The 18,718-nt window shown below is 33.3% G+C and overlaps 1 protein-coding gene across 1 annotated transcript in view; it reads right to left on the reverse strand.

Annotated features, from left to right (window-relative positions):
* Positions 1-13,181: 13,181 nt before the first annotated feature.
* The window catches only part of LOC149781616 (uncharacterized), a 39,874-nt gene continuing 34,337 nt past the window's right edge, over positions 13,182-18,718 (reverse strand). Inside the window, exons 17-19 of the mRNA XM_089935660.1 lie at positions 18,097-18,233; positions 17,049-17,196; positions 13,182-15,077 (exon numbers count right to left, since the gene is read on the reverse strand). Of these exons, the coding sequence (XP_089791786.1) occupies positions 14,780-15,077; positions 17,049-17,196; positions 18,097-18,233 (583 nt within the window). The 3' untranslated portion in view covers positions 13,182-14,779. The remainder of the gene's footprint in view (positions 15,078-17,048; positions 17,197-18,096; positions 18,234-18,718) is intronic.

Raw genomic sequence — 18,718 nt, forward strand, 5'->3', positions numbered from 1 at the left:
ACAGATCGAAAACCCAATACTACTTTTTCCAGTAAGAAATAAATGCAGATGCGCATCGACAACACAATACTACATTCCCCAGTAATAAATAAATGTAGGTACATATTGAAAACACAATACTAATTTCCCCAGTAAGAATTAAATGCAGGTGCACATCGAAAACACAATACTACATTCCCCAGTAAGAAATAAATGTAGGTACAGATCGAAAACCCAATACTACTTTCTCCAGTAAGAAATAAATGCAGGTGCACATCGACAACACAATACTACATTCCCCAGTAATAAATAAATACAGATGCACATCAAAAACACAATACTGCTTTCTCCAGTAAGAAATAAATGTAGGTACATATTGAAAACACAATCCTAATTTCCCCAGTAAGAATTAAATGCAGGTGCACATCGAAAACACAATATTACTTTCGCCAGTAATAAATAAATACAGGTGCACATCGAAAACACAATACTACTTTCCCCAGTAAGAAATAAATGTCGGTACATATTGAAAACGCAATACTACTTTCCCCAGTAAGAATTAAATGCAGGTGCACATCGAAAACACAATATTACTTTCCCCAGTAATAAATAAATACAGGTGCACATCGAAAACACAATACTGCTTTCTCCAGTAAGAAATAAATGTAGGTACATATTGAAAACACAATCCTAATTTCCCCAGTAAGAATTAAATGCAGGTGCACATCGAAAACACAATATTACTTTAGCCAGTAATAAATAAATACAGGTGCACATCGAAAACACAATACTACTTTCCCCAGTAAGAAATAAATGTAGGTACATATTGAAAACACAATCCTAATTTCCCCAGCAAGAATTAAATGCAGGTGCACATCGAAAACACAATATTACTTTCGCCAGTAATAAATAAATACAGGTGCACATCGAAAACACAATACTACTTTCCCCAGTAAGAAATAAATGTAGGTACATATTGAAAACACAATACTAATTTCCCCAGTAAGAATTAAATGCAGGTGCACATCGAAAACACAATATTACTTTCCCCAGTAATAAATAAATACAGGTGCACATCGAAAACACAATACTGCTTTCTCCAGTAAGAAATAAATGTAGGTACATATTGAAAACACAATACTAATTTCCCCAGTAAGAATTTAATGCAGGTGCACATCGAAAACATAATACTACTTTCCCCAGTAAGAAATAAATTTAGGTCCATATTGAAAACACAAAATTAATTTCCCCAGTAAGAATTAAGTGCAGGTGCACATCGAAAACACAATACTACTTTCCCCAGTAAGAAATAAATACAGGTGCACATGGAAAACACAATACTGCCTTCTCCAATAAGAACTGAATGTAGGTACAGATCGAAAACACAATACTACTTTCTCCAGTAAGAAATAAATGCAGATGCGCATCGAAAACACAATACTACTTTCCCCAGTAACAAATAAATAAAGGTGCACATCGAAAACACAATATTACTTTCACCAGTAAGAATTAAATACAGGTGCACATCGAAAACACAATACTACTTTCTCCAGTAAGAAATAAATGTAGGTACATATAGAAAACACAATACTAATTTCCCCAGAAAGAATTAAACGCAGGTGCACATCGAAAACACAATACTACTTTCCCCAGTAAGAAACAAATGTAGGTACATACTGAAAACACAATACTAATTTCCCCAGTAAGAATTAAATGCAGTTACGCATCGAAAACACAATACTAATTTCCCCAGTAAGAAATAAATACAAGTGCACATCGAAAACACAATACTGCTTTCTCCAGTAAGAACTGAATGTAGGTACAGATCGAAAACACAATATTACTTTCTCCGGTAAGACATAAATGCAAGTGCGCATCAAAAACACAATACTGCTTTCTCCAGTAAGAAATAAATGTAGGTACATATTGAAAACAAAATACTAACTTCTCCAGTAAGAATTAAATGCAGGTGCACATCGAAAACACAATCTTACTTTCCCCAGTAAGAAATAAATACAGGTGCACATCGAAAACACAATACTGCTTTCTCCAGTAAGAAATAAATGCAGGTGTACATCGAAAACACAATACTACTTTCTCCAGTAAGGATTATATCTTAATAAAGTTGACGTCATGTCGACAAATAATATATGTGATGGCTCTATGTGAATGACAAATACTGTATACGGTTTAAAAACACTTTGATAATTATATATACGTGTGACGGATGTCTAACCAATTAAGTAAGTAAAAAACCTGATGAGCTCCAAAATGATTAGAATGGCCTTTATTTATGGTTTCATATAATTGGTCATTAATATAAACTGACAAAGGTTTGTCATCCTTATTTACAAACAATGTATGGATTTTATTAGCAGTTCCCATCAATGCAGCTTGCTTCAGAAAAATGATACAAAATCGTTGTGGAATGAAATTTGTAAAACGGTTTTCCGAAGTAAATAGAAGATATCTTTTTTTCTTACGTAAATACAGGATATATTTCATCATGTGGTACCAAAAACGTAATATTTTAACGAGTGGCGAATCCACAAATTAAAATGTATCGTTTTGGTACCACAAGAGAAAATATGTCCATTATGAACGTAGAAAATACACATTTCCTTTTGATTATATAATAAACGTACCCCAGAATAGAAGATTACAAGATTGAACTCACTCTTCGGCATAACACGCTCACCCACGTCCTCTTTTAGTAAATTGGCCTCACTTATATTGGCTGAACATACAGATAAAACAGAGCCTTGTGGAATACAAAAAAAATAAAATATAAATCAACTGGACTGGAATGTTGTCCATTTACTGACTCTGTGTCCTTTGGCTAAGTAGGACTATAGTAAGGCAGTATCGTGAATACCAAATGCATGCTAAAGAGGGTGAAACAATATACCATGATCGTCGACCGGTTGTTGGAAGTAGTGTACATTTATTTATTGACATTAACTTGTTTCTATCTAGAAGAGCTCCTTGTGTCAGCACAATATCATTCTCCATAAATTTAGAACATGTTTGTTCACAAAATAATTATAGACCAACACTTATGGATACATGGAACAGTTTGCCACCATCCACAACAATTTGTTAAACTATACTAACCATCAGAAGGAAAATTACAGAGCGCAAAAGATCTGGTCTTAAACATTAGCATTTGGTTATAGGCAAGCATCGGTAAGTCATTTAACATTTGGTAATAGGCATGCGTCGGTAAGTCGTGTAACATTTAGTAACAGGCAAGCGTCGGTACGTCGTGTAGCATTTGGTAATAGGCAAGCATCGGTAAGTCGTGTAGCATTTGATAATAGGCAAGCATCGATGTTTTAAGCAGGTTAAGACACAAATGCAGTTGGCTTAATAATGATTTATTTAAGTGTTGTGTTATCACCAATACTTTCTGTTACTCTATATTTCAATCTATATTTCCATTCGAAAAATAGCCACCATTATCATCATGTGCTTTTGATGATTTTATTTAATTGTATGTTTGTGCATCACTTTGTACCAGATGATTTCACAAAAGTTACAATTATACCGCGGACAAAAATAACTACAGACCCATAGCTCTTACGACTATTATTTCAAAAATATTTGAATGCAGCATGCTGCAATCTCCGATAATCAGTTTGGTTTTAAAAAGTAGCATTCAACAGACTTATGCATATATGCCTTTAAGGAAACTGTTAGCTATTATGTGGATCATGGCAACCCAGTATTTGCATGCTTTTTAGACGCTAGCAAGGCATTAGATAGGGTCAGTCACTGGACACTCTTTAAAAAGTTGATTGATATTAAAATACCTGTCTACATAGTTCATATTTTAGTTAACTGGTAGTTCATAGTTTAGTTAACTGGTATGGCAAATAGTTGTATTGTGTACGATGAGGAAGTGTAATATCCAGCGCTTTCCATGTAACCAATGGGGTGAGGCGGGGGGGGGTATTCTTTCCCCTTTGTTATTTAATATATATATATATATATATATATATATATATATATATATATATATATATATATATACGAGTTAAATCATAAGCTGGGTCAGTGTTACGTGGGGTTACGTCTGCCACCAAATGTGTTGTTTCTTAACAATATTAGTTTTGCTGATGATATGTCATTGATAAGTCCTTCTATCACAGGTTTAAGGAAATTATTAAAGATAAGTGAAAAATACGCATTTGAGAATGATATAATCTATAATACAAAAAAATCAGTATGCATGGTCTTTCAACCAACCTCTTTCAAATTACCATCTTCTCCCCCTGTACATCTTAACGGCAATGCTCTTACGTAAGTCAACAGTTATACCTATTTGGGTCATATTTTGAAATCCAATCGGTTGGATAATGAAGATATGATGAGACATTACCGATCTTTGTGTACTCGAACAAACATGCTTCTACGTAAATTTAAGAATTGTTCATTGAATATCAAAATTAGATTATTCAAATCTTATTGCTGCACTATGTATTGTGCTCCTATGTGGACAGACTTTAGTGAATCTATGAAAAGAAAACTAGTTATTGATTATAATAATAGTCTTCGCTTTCTATTAGGTCTTCCTAGGTGGAACAGTGCCTCCAGCATGTTTGTAAATCATAATGCATTGAGTTTTGATGAAGTAATGAGAAAGTATGTTTTCTCAATGATGACAAGAATATCTAATTGTAAGAACTGTATATCGAAATCACTTTGGAACTATGACATTCATTTAAATTCTCACATTATTAGTAGATGGAACAAATTACTATTTAAATGTACCGTTTAATTTCCTTCTTAACACTGCATGGCACAATTATTTGTTTTAAATGTATCTGTATACTTGTATGTATGATATATATGTTCTTTTATGTTTACAATGTTTTTACTTTATAATTATATTTTAATTCAGAGGTATGGACTTTGGAGTCTGAAATAAAGAATTCTTATCTTATCTTATCCTTTTTAATGCAGACTATTTAATAAAGCAAGACATTAACTTTATGTCATATTATCATTAATGAATATTAACAGTAAAACTGATATTTTCGCTTGGCACCTTTTATTGATATTTAATTCATAGTGTTTGCTTGACTTTTGTTTAAATAGTAATTGAGGATAGAGTTTTGGCTTACCTGACTATTTTTGTGTATTGTCTACATAGGTATTGTCATATTTGTAAGTAAACAAGATGTTTACTAAAACTTAAAGACATGACAATGCTTATAAATTAGTGAAATTTTCCATTAAAAATCATTCGGGGTCCAGGACATTATATTGCGTCATAGTCATGTGAAAGTTTGTATATAAATAGATTTTAGTAAACTATTGTTTATTCCTGGTTTAAGTTCACTCCTTGTAATCATTTACTGACGTGTTCAGATATAATTTAAGAGGAATCATTTTTTAAAAAAATTATTCATTCAAATTACAAAGTACTCGTTTCTTTTGGGACTAAAACAATAAATTTGGGAATAATGTAAATTCATTCAAAGACATTCTTGAATATATCATTGTGATACGTTACGACTATTTGAAATAAGTTGTTCTTGTAATAACATCAATGGTTCAAGGATAGCATGTTCATAAACTAAATCAAATGGATTAAAACCGAATGCTTGTTGAACTGATGCCCTAACAGCTGACAACTGCAAATGAACACCCTCATCCCAATCTTTTCCGGTATCAAAGTCTTCATAGAATAATGAAATCTTTTTAAAATTCCTTGACTTGAAGGGCGACATGCACAAGACTTAAAATCATTCACGCAAACTCCAGACATAACATTTCAACTTTATTCAGACTGGAAAGATTACGGATGGATGGCAAATTTTAAATAAATAAAAATTACCAAAGCACATACTATTGTTTTTGTTATATTATTTATCCAAACAAAACCTGGGTCTGGAAATATTCTTGTGGACACACAAGATGTGGTCAATAAATATTGACTTTCCCGGACTTGGTCTTAGGTAAGGGACGGAATCTTCCATTATTCTGCTAAATGCTTCGACAAGTGCCGAAACAGGTTGCAGGTGAGCCTAATTGGATTTTCGTATCATTTGACAAATGTGACAAGATCTATATTTCTAAGAAATATCACGTTTAATCTTCGGCCAATAAAATGATTCAGAATCTTGCGATAAGACTTACTAACCCTTAATGGCAATCAGGATATGAATCAGGATTTCACTCTGAATAGGATCAACCTTTTGATCCAAATAAGGCTTGGATTACGAATGGGCTCTATAGCAAAGCCACTGCATAGTAATAAACGAATACATGTACATTGGATACTTAAAGAAATCACTGTTCAGATACTCACAGATCCTGAGACTAAGTCTGATGCCAGGTTGATACAATGGAAAGGAACGTTGATAAAGCCGAAGTCTACTCCCTGAATACTGAAGACTTTTCAGACAAAGCACAATACTTGATGTCAAACTACTGTGAGAAGCTATTATGTTTCTTAAAATTGTAATAGTGATAGGCTTGGCAGAATTAGCAACAGGTGATATATAACCTTTCTACATGAATGGTGTATAAGTCTCCATAACATAATCAGAATGTTTGACCCAACTAATAGCTCTGTTTTAATTACGTTGCTTATTTTTCAACCTGTAGCAATCAATAATAACATGCCTTTTTTATACAATAAATGCACACAGGAAGACATAAGGATTTCTGAAAAGTAGTTTCAGAAATTCGGATTTCTAGAAGTAGTGCGAGACTGGAATTTGAAAATATTCGTATGAGACTAAGATGAATTTTGTTATACAAATAAACCTGCTGAGTCAAGGAATAATGATCAGCTGTGCGAGCAGCATTTTCCAAACGTTCCGCCTTTAGATCATAAAGATCGTTTATGACAACACAATGGATGCAAGTCTTGAACTCTTCACATAGTATGAGCTGTCTGAGGTCATCGTACTTTTCATCAACCTTCTTGGCGGAACACCATTTATCAAATAGTTGTTCTTTTTTCCTGGCAAATTGGGTTTGCTTGGTTTCTTTTCTATAACTCTTAAACCTTTGTAAATTATGATTCTGGTACCAACTCGTAAAACTTAAAGATGTATAACATAGACTCATCATAAGCAAAGTTTTATCGTACCGACAGTGAAGTGTCCATATCACAAGCATTGCCATTAAATACACCTTTTAATATAAAAAAGAGTCCAATGCGCTCTTGGCCATTTCGAGTCTTCTGCAATTTTCTCTCCGAGTGGGAAAAATATATCTGCTTCATTTTCCCTTAAAGAGAGTAGCAACCTAATATTTCTGTTAAAATCAAAACATGAACTTGTTTACAAAGGGTGGGTGTGCTCTGCCTTCCTGTTCTAATTCTTTTAATCTATATTTTTTCTCTTTCTCTCTCTCTCTCTCTCTCTCTTTGCATTTCTCTCTTATTTTTATTCCTGCCTTTGTATCTCTCTATGTTTGCTTTTTTATTCGCATCTCCTTTTCTCTTTCTCCGTTTACATTTCCTTCTCCAGATGAATCTGCAATTTTACAAGTATTTATCTGCAATTCTTTTAAGTTCCTATCAAAACCGGAGACACAATTACTAATCAAACCCGAATCATTGTCATCCGAAATTGCTTGTCCCAACATATATGAATCAAAATATTCTTTATCTCGTGTTTTGTTAAGGCAAAAACAACATTATGTCTGGCAAGCTCAAACAAGTCGTCATTTTCAAAGACTCTTACTCTTTCTGTGTAGGATTTCAACCAGAGTTCTCCACTTTATATGCCATTGTGATCGCTTGCTGATTTAACTAAAGATTTAGTTTAATATGTGAATTTGAAATCTTTACTTGAGACAACGAAAATTCCTAAACAAAGTCAATTACGATTTTAAAGACATTATCTACTATCTCTGAACTGTTGTAAAGAAATTATGATCACCCAATGTCTGCTATGACTCTATGGTTTAAACTGAGTAACAGAAAGAAACAAAACTAAAAGTTGCATTAAAGTTAACAAAGAATTTCTAAGTTAAAATGTTCAAAATTAAGAGGAAATTACAGTGTTGTGAATTAAATACCAAATAACCCTAATGTCTTATCATAAGTTTAAAAGAATAGAAAAGTTCCGAAAGAATTCCACTAATCTTGAGCATGTTGATGTAACAGTAGTCATGATGCATCGAAAAGATATAATCCAGAATGTCTTTGATATAATTGTAAATAATCCCAAAGTAGAGTTATAGTCCAAAATTTCAATGAGCACTTTGTAATTCCAATGAATGATTTTTCTCAATTTATATCTGAATGATTCTACAGAATGGACATAAAAACATGAATAATTGTTTGCCTCATTCTATATATGCAGACTGTCATCTGACTAATAGTATATTCTGGAAAAAATCACTAACTTCTAAACAAGATCAGGTTTCTAGCACATTCTAAGTTCATAAAAAAAGGTTTGGTTTTTGACATACATATCTTTTTTTAAAAACAAAGTCAGATAGGAAATAGTTTAAGTACATAATACAAATGATATATCCATCACAATGTCAACATGAATTGTGTTTCCTTTTTTACTTATTCTATTTGGTTTAACACAGTTCCTCTATTTTTCAACTCTGCTGTCTCCTTCTCATCCGCAGACAAGGAATTTCAAATAGGGATAATGCTCGTGCCTGAGTGTCATAAGAGGTGATTTTATGGAGGCAACCTCTTTGATCTGGGATTTATTTTCTTGTGATGTTTAGGCCAATAATGCCTTCCACTGTTAAACAGAATTAGGCTTCTGTAAACAATTTTAGTTGTTATCTAAAAGATGTTTCACTTTTCTCCTTTTATTGATTTTTTTTCAGGGAATGCCTAAATATCATAGGCACTATATGGCCAGGATTAGGTCATTAAATAATTTTCATACATATGTATACACACACACACACACACACACACACACACTAATAAATGATTATTGTAATAACCTCAAATATATTAAAAAACATACAGAAAAATAATTGTTTTCCAAACTCTAATGATTATCTAATAGGAGAGTACCTGTATTCTCTGTAACATTACTAGCATTTGGAAAATCTATAAAGAATACCAGTGCTTTACCAAAATGAGCAATATCATTTATGATATTTCTGTAGCCATCTTTATACAGTTGTACTTCATTACATGTTATATTGTTAAGTGTGCTAGTTGACGCAACATTTCTCGTTAATATTTTATTTTGATTCATTATTATGTTACTAGATTATCTTAAATTTGACGAAATAAATTCAGTAAGTCAGTCATTTGGTCAGTTATACCGACATACCCTTCCAGCATTTCATACACATATCTGGATACATGTATATCAATTCAAAGTTAACTTTACTATCCTAAATTTGTACAGGACACCTTTAAAACCAATGAATGCATTGTTCTAATCTGCATTTTGAATGTACATCTACATGATCACAAGGCGTATTATTTAACATGGATTCCATATCATTAAAAAAAAACCTTGTTGTCCTTATTTTTTTAAATTCATGCAATCTTTTCTGTGTGTAACCCATACAGGCAAAGCAACCTAGCAGCTTTCTCAACATGGTTGAGCTCGGTCTAGTCGGATTTCATAAGCGGATAACCGATCATAGTTAAATACATGACTAGCAGGCACAGCAGTGGCGTCGCTAGGGAAATGCGGGGGGTGCGGACTGCACCGGGTGACACCATCACAGACGGTGACACCAAAATGATATTACTAAGGATTCTGTATGGTCTGTTACGGAAGGAGGACCATGGGGGTGACACCATGAGCTACCGCACTGGGTGACACCAACCCGAGTGACGCCACTGCGTTTTGCAATGTTAATTCTTTAATTAGTCTCAAAATCCCATTTTGCACTTTGGATTTTTCAGTCCCAGTTTCGAATGTAAAATATCAAATAAACGTCCAGATATAACATCCATTGCTACCATGTTCTACAGCTGTTGTAAAAATTCAAATGCTTGGATATTTCTCCTTCCTTAATGAATGGCATCCCAAGTCTTGATCGTTAAGTCTAATTAAGCTTTCTTACAAATTAATGCATTATTGAACGACGATCTTCTTTTAGTAATGTATTGTCATTGAAAACTTTTAACATTAATTCTGTTTAGTAATTAAGTCTTGTGATGATTTTTTTTTAAAGTTGGTTTATCCATATGAATTCTTTTCTAGTTGTAGTGTATTAGACGGGAGAGTGTACACTTTTGTGATGTATTAGAGGATTGATTGTACATTTTTGTAATAATGTATTTGAGGGAAGTTTGTACATTTTTGTAATAATGCTTTAGAGGGGGGTTGAACATTTTGTAATAATGTATTAGAGGGAGATTGTACATTTTTGTAATAATGCTTTAGAGGGGGATTGAACATTTTGTAATAGATTGCACATCTTTGTAATAATGTATTTGAGGGAGATTGTACATTTTTGTAATAATGCTTTAGAGGGGGATTGAACATTTTGTAATAATGTATTAGAGGGAGATTGTACACTTTTGTAATAATGTATTTGAGGGAGATTGTACATTTTTGTAAGAACGCTTTAGAGGGGGATTGAACATTTTCTAATAATGTATTAGAGGGAGATTGTACATTTTTGTAATAATGTATTAAAGGGAGATTGTACATTTTGTAACAATGTATTAGAGGGAGATTGTACATTTTTGTAATAATGTATTAGAGGGAGATTGTACATTTTGTAATAATGTATTAGAGCGAGATTGTACACTTTTGTAATAATGTATTTGAGGGAGATTGCACATTTTTGTAATAATGCTTTAGAGGGAGATTGTACATTTTGTAACAATGTATTAGAGGGAGATTGTACATTTTTGTAATAATGTATTAGAGGGAGATTGTACATTCTGTAACAATGTATTAGATGGAGATTGTACATTTTTGTAATAATGTATTAGAGGGAGATTGTACATTTTTTAACAGTGTATTAGAGGGAGATTGTACATTTTTGTAATAATGTATTAGAGGAAGATTGTACATTTTTTAACAATGTATTAGAGGGAGATTGTACATTTTTATAATAATGTATTAGAGGGAGATTGTACATTTTGTAACAATGTATAAGAGGGAGACTGTACATTTTGTAACAATGTATTAGAGGGAGATTGTACATTTTTGTAATAATGTATTAGAGGGAGATTGTACATTTTGTAACAATGTATAAGAGGGAGACTGTACATTTTGTAACAATGTATTAGAGGGAGATTGTACATTTTTGTAATAATGAATTAGATGGGAATTCTACATTTTGTCTCTAAGTTTAGTATTATTGATCACATACAGAAATTTTCTTTATGATTTATTGAACTAGAAATATTTCAAAGCATACTTCATGTTTAGGTATTCATTTTTGACGTTTAGTCTTTGTCATTAGTCATAGGGAATGGCCTTCTTTGTGTCTGTAGACTTTGCCCTTGTGGATAGTTACATCTAAACAGTAACAATTGCCAGCCAATGGAAGGCCAACATTTTTCAGAGTCTTTCTGATTATTTACTTTGCTTCACGGTAAATTTGTTTCAGTTGCGTCAACCAATCTTCTATTGCTTTTTCATGTTACTGTTGTGGCATGTAGTGTTTATGCATTAACTCCATGAAAGACCACTCCTCCATGGATTCTTTCTAGCTCCATATATTGCTTAATATGTTTGCACAGCATATTTGATTTGTATTTTCCCCCCAATTTTAAACATTTTCCTAATTGAAGAGTCTATATTAATTGCTCATTCCAAAGTGTATTTGATCTTCTTTCCTATGTAATGATCACTACAGACAATGAAACGGTTCTCAAATAGATAGCGAAGATTTCAACTCTGGAAAGAACCAAATAGTCCATCTTGCATTTCCAAACCCCATACTTCAAATATAGACCAACAGGGTCTCAGATACCGATACTGTCAAATTACCTGTACAATAGCATACAAACATTCAGTTAGAATAATCACTCAAAATCATTTGCTCTATTGTAATGGAAGATCAAGATTCTTTATCTCTCTCTCTCTCTCTCTCTCTATATATATATAGAGAGAGAGAGAGAGAGAGAGAGATAGATAGATAGATAGATAGACCGACCGACCGACCGACCGACCGACCGACCGACAGACAGATAGATAGATAGATAGAAAACAGAACCAATGCTGCCATATATAATGAAGTATACTGGCAAATATACGAAATATCTCACATATAATAATAGTAATAATGAGGACTTTGTATAGCGCCTAATCTTTAGAAGCTCTAAGCGCTTTACAACATTAGACAAAACCTATAAGATAAAAAACATCTAATGATATGATTACAAAAACAAACACCATGAAATTAGAAAACAATAAAAAACATGCTGAGAATATTTAAGGTAGGAAACATTATCAGGTCTTTAAGTTTGTTCATGCAGCCGAAACAAATGAGTTTTGAGAGCCCTCTTGAATGTGATCACTGTGTCTTTGTGTCTAAGTTCAGTGGGCAATTCATTCCACGTTGCTGGGCTCTGGTATGCAAAAGAACGTTGTCCATATGACTTTGTTTTCATGGTGGGAATAATGAGTATATGATTGTCAGAAGAGGAGCGTAAGTATCTTGCTGGTGTGTACACATGGGTGAGGGCAGATACGTATGTTGGACTAGAGTCCGACAGTGAGACTGAGCACAGAGAACAAATTTTGTGTTTGATTCTGGATCGAATGGATAGCCAGTGTAGGGTACAGAGCAGCGGGGAGGTGTGCTCTGATCATGGTACTCTAAGTATGTTCCGAGCAGCTGTGTTTTGAACTTTTTGAAGTTTCTGGAGCAGATATTGAGATGAACCAGACAAAATTGATTTACAATAGTCCAATCTTGAAAGTACTAATGAACACACAAGTGTTTTAGTGGCATCAACTGAAAGATATTTGCAAATTGAGCTGATGCGTCTCAGCTCAAGATATGCAGCCTTGCATATGTTCCTGACATGTTGGTGCAATGTGAGAGAACTGTCCAGAGTAACACCTAGGTTTCATACTGACTGTGTGAATTTAATGTTGGTGTTGCTGATATTTATTGTTTGAGGTAAAGGATGTGAATGAGAAAGTCTTTGTGTTGTGATCAGAATGGCCTTAGTCTATATTTCTCTAATTTGCACGAAAATCAAATGATAACTTTTCTGACCAAGAGTGATAAGTTTTGTTCTCAAATGCCATGAAATAAAAGAGAAAACAAAGTGACATTTTTTCTAGAACTGACATTTATTCTGAAAAGAGCATTGTTTATATCGACAGCTTTGTATGAGAAGGTATCCATTTCAAAATATTTGACTGTAACAAAAGAGTACATAATAAAATTATTAGAATGGCATCATTTATTGCAACACTTTTGTCAGCTAAAGATTTTTGAAAAGTACATCTTCTTTTTGTAGCATCATACTGAATTTTATGAATGTCATGGTGTAATAATCTACTACTGCACTAATCTGGCTTGTCCATTTATTCATTGATATTAAAGCATGAATTTGATCTAGGGTCAAGGGTCAAGTGTCAGATGGCAGGGTCAAGAGTCAGATGGCAGGGCCAAGAGTCAGATCAGTTGTCTACTGTGTCAGTTTTGGCAGGTGAAAAAATTATGTTTTATATTAAAACTAAGATTTCACGGTAAAGTGAAACCACTGAGTTCACTAATCCATTAAGTTAGAGATACAGTCAAACAATCAAATAGGAAGAGAAACCAAACAATTAATGTCTGATTTTGAAATCAGCCGAAGAATTTAAATATCAGTCTCTGATTGCTTGAATCCAATGATGATGTAAATGATAATATCATCATAAACATCGAAATGCAGACAGTAGATTCATCCATGTAACTTTGACCTTGCCATCAACTCGAGACCCAGTAGTGACAGATCTGCAGCAATCAAAGCTGTTTTAATGAAAACATTCAAGGTGTCCAAAACTACTTCATGTCACTGAAAGCAATATCTGTCAAAATATGCAGGTAACAAAAAATTAATTTAAGAGAACATATATTAATTACATTACTTTATATGTTTCTAACATGCCAAGTCTAAATAAACAGAAATAAAATAACATTTTAAATACATTCAAAACACTGCCTGGAAACAAACTTCAAGAAGTCAGGACATTATTGATAACCATTTTTAATCTATAAATTCTTATTTTTACAGCCAGTGTGGTGATTTGGTTATTCTCTCAAACATTTATAAAAATAACTTGTATTTGTTTATTCTATAAACAATGCAAGAAAACTGTAAAATTGTCTGAAAATCCTGTTTGTGTCCTTTCTTGTTAGAGGCATATTTCTGGGCTATTTCTTCTTGTATTATATAATCCAACTTTGATTAAAACAATACACGTATATGATTAAAATTATTCCTAACTGAATATTCATCACAAATCACTCTATTTATATTTCAAACGATGATCGCAGTTGAATGAGTAATTTGGATTCTCCAGAAATTATTAGTTGAATTGTATTGGATAACACTTTTGAAAATTACATTTTCATGTTACAAAATGGCAGATTTATTAAAATCATACTTTATAGAAATGGACCCTATTTTGCATGTCATTAATTACTTAGCACTGAATGAAATTTTCAAAAAGGGCCTATCTGAAAATTCATTTCACAAACGAATAAATATCAAACGCTCATGATAAAAGAAACACATTAAGTGGAAAACCCATTCAAAGTACAAAATCCCATATGAACAACAAAATCAAGTTACTCCTTTATTCCCAGGTAACATCTGATAAAAAAACATGCATTTTACATTATTGGTAATGACTCCAAGAATTTACCAAGTACGTTATTACTTGAATGAAGGAATAGCACCAGATACATTGACCAAGGGCCCTGTGGTAACTATAGAAGCGTTATTACTGCTGCCACCACTCTTGCTGGCACTGCTACTGCCACCGCTACCAGGTTGACGAAGGGCTTTAGCATAAGTTTGATCATTACAAATGTTTTTTATGTTGGCAACTTGCAGGTTTCGGCACTGATCTTGTATGAGCTTGCACTCAAATTCTGTCTTCATGCCAACGACGTCTTGGGGACATGTTGCTTTCCAGGCACTCAGATCACATGTTAGTTGGCTGATTTGCAGTCTGCAAACATAATTATTAATAATGTATAAGTTTTACAGTTACCAATACAGTTACCTCTTGCTATAATTAACAATAATGGCCCCAGTCTATATAATAAAAAATGATTCACTCATAATAATTACTTGTCAGGACAAAGTATTGTATAGTTGTACAATTGGTGTGTGTGTTTGTGATAGGATTTTTAACTTAGCTTTAATAATTTTTCAGTCATATTGCTATGATGTCTGCAGTGTGGAAGTTATAGTGATGTCTAGCACTGGGGCATCATGCTGCAGACATGTAGCATGATGTCCAACCCAGTCACATTATCCTGACACCAGGCCAGCCAGTCCTAACACTAACCTCTTAATGCTGAGCACCTAGCGAGGCAGAGTACCATTTTTGCAAGTCTTTGGTATGACTTATTCGGGGATCGAGCCCATGCCCTTCTGCTTCTGAGGTGGACGCTCTAACCTTTAGGCCATCGGAGCAGTATGTACTATTGGGATCTGGGTTCTAACATAGGTGTTTATTGTTATACGAAGCAATTCATAAAAGCAAGGTCAGACATAGTGAATGTTTACCATAATTGATCATTATTTTTCATTTTCGGCAAATCCAAAATTCATTTATTTCTAATATTCATTCAAAATGATTATAGTATCTTAGATATGCTCCTCACCCATTGCTTTTTTTTATACTTTGGAGAGACATTCTGAAACATGTGAGATTTAGCATACGACTAAGGCTTGTTTGTAAATCTTTCAATCTAGTACTTATGTTCCAAACTGCATGATTCTATCATGTGTATTTAATAATTGCATGATTCTATCATTTGTATTTTCTTACTGCATGAGTCTGTCATGTGTATTTCCTAATTGCATTAGTCTGTCATGTGAACTTCCTAACTGCATTAGTCATCATGTGTACTTCCTAAATGCATTAGTCTGTCATTTGTATTTCCTAACTGCATTAGTCTATCATGTGTATTTCCTAATTGCATTAGTCTGTCATGTGTATTTCCTAATTGCATGAGTCTGTCATGTGTATTTCCTAATTGCATTAGTGTGTCATGTGTTGTTGTTGTAGGGTTTAACACCATTTTTCAGCACAAGATAGGCTATACATGGCGGCCAGTATTAATGGTGGAGGAAGAACCCGGAAAACCCCCGGAAAGAACCACTGACCCATGAGAAGTTACTGGCAAGCTTTCTCACATAACCACATTAGCCGAATCCGAGACTCGAACTGACACAGATAGAGGTGAGATGGCAGTGATCCGTAACGGTGAGCGCTTTAGACCACTCGGCCACTCGGGACCCCTGTGTCATGTGTAATTCCTAATTGCATTAGTCTGTCATGTGTAATTCCTAATTGCATGTATCTATCATGTGTATTTCCTAATTGCATGATATTATAATGGTTAGCTCAAAATTGCATTATTTTATCATGTTTATATCCTAACAGTATGATTTTATCAAGCTTAATTCCTAATTGCATCATTCCCTCATGTTTATTTCCAGTACCCTTTGTCTGATTGAGCTAAGATGCCTGAAGTGTCTTCATCTCGAAGACAACAACACAAATTACAAATAAAATGCTAACAATATAAATTATACTGAGTGACAAAGTCACCATATACAGACGACGTCATGCTAGTTTTGAAGAAATGGAGATGTTGAATACAACATACAAGAATATTGGTAGCATACTGTTAATTTCTGTATTTTAATGACATAAGACTTTTTTTCATTTGTTCACAGATTTTCTGAGGAACCGAATGTTTTTATTTCAAAACGATGTTTGCATTAATTGAAATCATTTTCCTCATGGATCAGTCATGGGGTTAATGATTTAGAAATGTGAAAAACAAATTATCACTGAAACTAACTCTTGTATCCTATGCAATAATCAAGGCATTTACAATTTATTATAAACAAAAAGCAGACAGTGTGTGTGTGTGTGTGTGTGTGTCTACAATGGAATACATACTGGCAGAACTCTCTGAAATACTTGTCTGAGGACAGTTTGTTATTGGTCTGGTTACTTGTCAACTGCATCATCTTGTTTTCTGTGGTGGATATGCATTGTTGTATTGCAGCACTCCCATTTTGGAAGCATTGTAGACTTTTCTCATATGCTAAAAATAAATGGATTCACCTTATTAGTAACATATGACATATATTTTGTTTATAAAGAAAGATAATACTCATGTTATATGTTCCAGCAAGGATTTGTTTTAGAAACGATTAAATACTAGCATCAGTACTGAAAATATGAACAAAGAAGAAATACAGTTAACCAAAATGTTTTTCTTTAATGCTTACCTTTCATCTTTCATACATAACAATAGTAAGTCAAACAAAACAAAAAAAGGTTCTCTATTTAAACAGATCCAAGAAATAAACTTGAACTAATTTCCATGACAACTGTCACGCAGATTATGACATATTCATAACACCCATTGATCATGACTGGGTCAAACCACCCCCTCCTCCAATTTTATGGTCTTGTCCCAGGGATTGAAGGCTAAAATCCTTATGTATATGGTGTCCTCCTTCTGTTATCAAATATTTACAGTTTAGTAATAGAAAAACAACAAACTAAGGCTTAATGTCACTATAATTGCCATGTTTGTATATTTTACATTTGTTTGTCTCCCCTTCAAGGAACCCAATGGGAATTACCCCCCTCCAAAAAAAAAAATATATATATATATATATATCATACAGATGGCTACTATATGAGCAGCATATAACATGGTGAAATTCCACCCATCAGTAAGAAGGAGGTATGGTGGAAATACAGGTCAGGAGAGACTAGAGTTTGACAGTCCGAGAGATGAAAGGTTTCACAAATATCAAACAATTGCTAAAATGTTGGGATAATAAGCTCTGAAAGAAAACCTTTGACTTATAGTGTTCTAGGCTTATTGCATCAATCATTTATTATGAATATATTCAGTTCAAGTTACCAGTGTGATGCAGTATAAGACTAATGGGTGTCTATTATGTGTACAATCGAGATCAAGTTAACTTACTGTTAAGATCATTGCAAATGACATCCACGCCAGCCTCTAGAGCTGACTGCTGATGACCCCAGTAAGCAAGGGCATCACGTGCACCTGTACAGCCAGAAATGACTCCTCTCATGCACTGGAACAACTGTCCCTTTGAACTGAAAGATGACATAACTGCATTAAGTCACACAATTTTTAAAAAATCTCTAACATCAAATAATGCAAGTCTTACTAAAAAATAGAATCAGAGACTTTGAGAAGAAAAACAAACAATCAAATAAAAATCCCATATTTTTATTTATTTATATAACTGACATACCTTTATCACCCATTTTAAAAACTGGCATATAATCACTGACATCTGTATTGAAATGTAGTAAGAGCATTTAAAAAAAACAAAATCTTAATTTGTTATTTATATATTTATATCAATTGAAATAATTCAAAGCCTTCCTTTAGTACTCTCACAAAAGACATATACAGTCACTTGCAACCTTATTTAAACATAGGGAACCCATAATAATAATAATAATAAGAAGAAGAAGAAGAAGAAGAAGAAGAAGAAGAAGAAGAAACATTATCTTGAGCCAAATCTTGCACTTCCCATTAATAGGTTATACATTCTGAAAACAATTTCAAAATA

Source organism: Sinohyriopsis cumingii, chromosome 15 (assembly GCF_028554795.1).
Source record: "Sinohyriopsis cumingii isolate HCF-2022 chromosome 15, ASM2855479v2, whole genome shotgun sequence".
Taxonomy (NCBI): Eukaryota; Metazoa; Mollusca; class Bivalvia; order Unionida; family Unionidae; genus Sinohyriopsis; species Sinohyriopsis cumingii.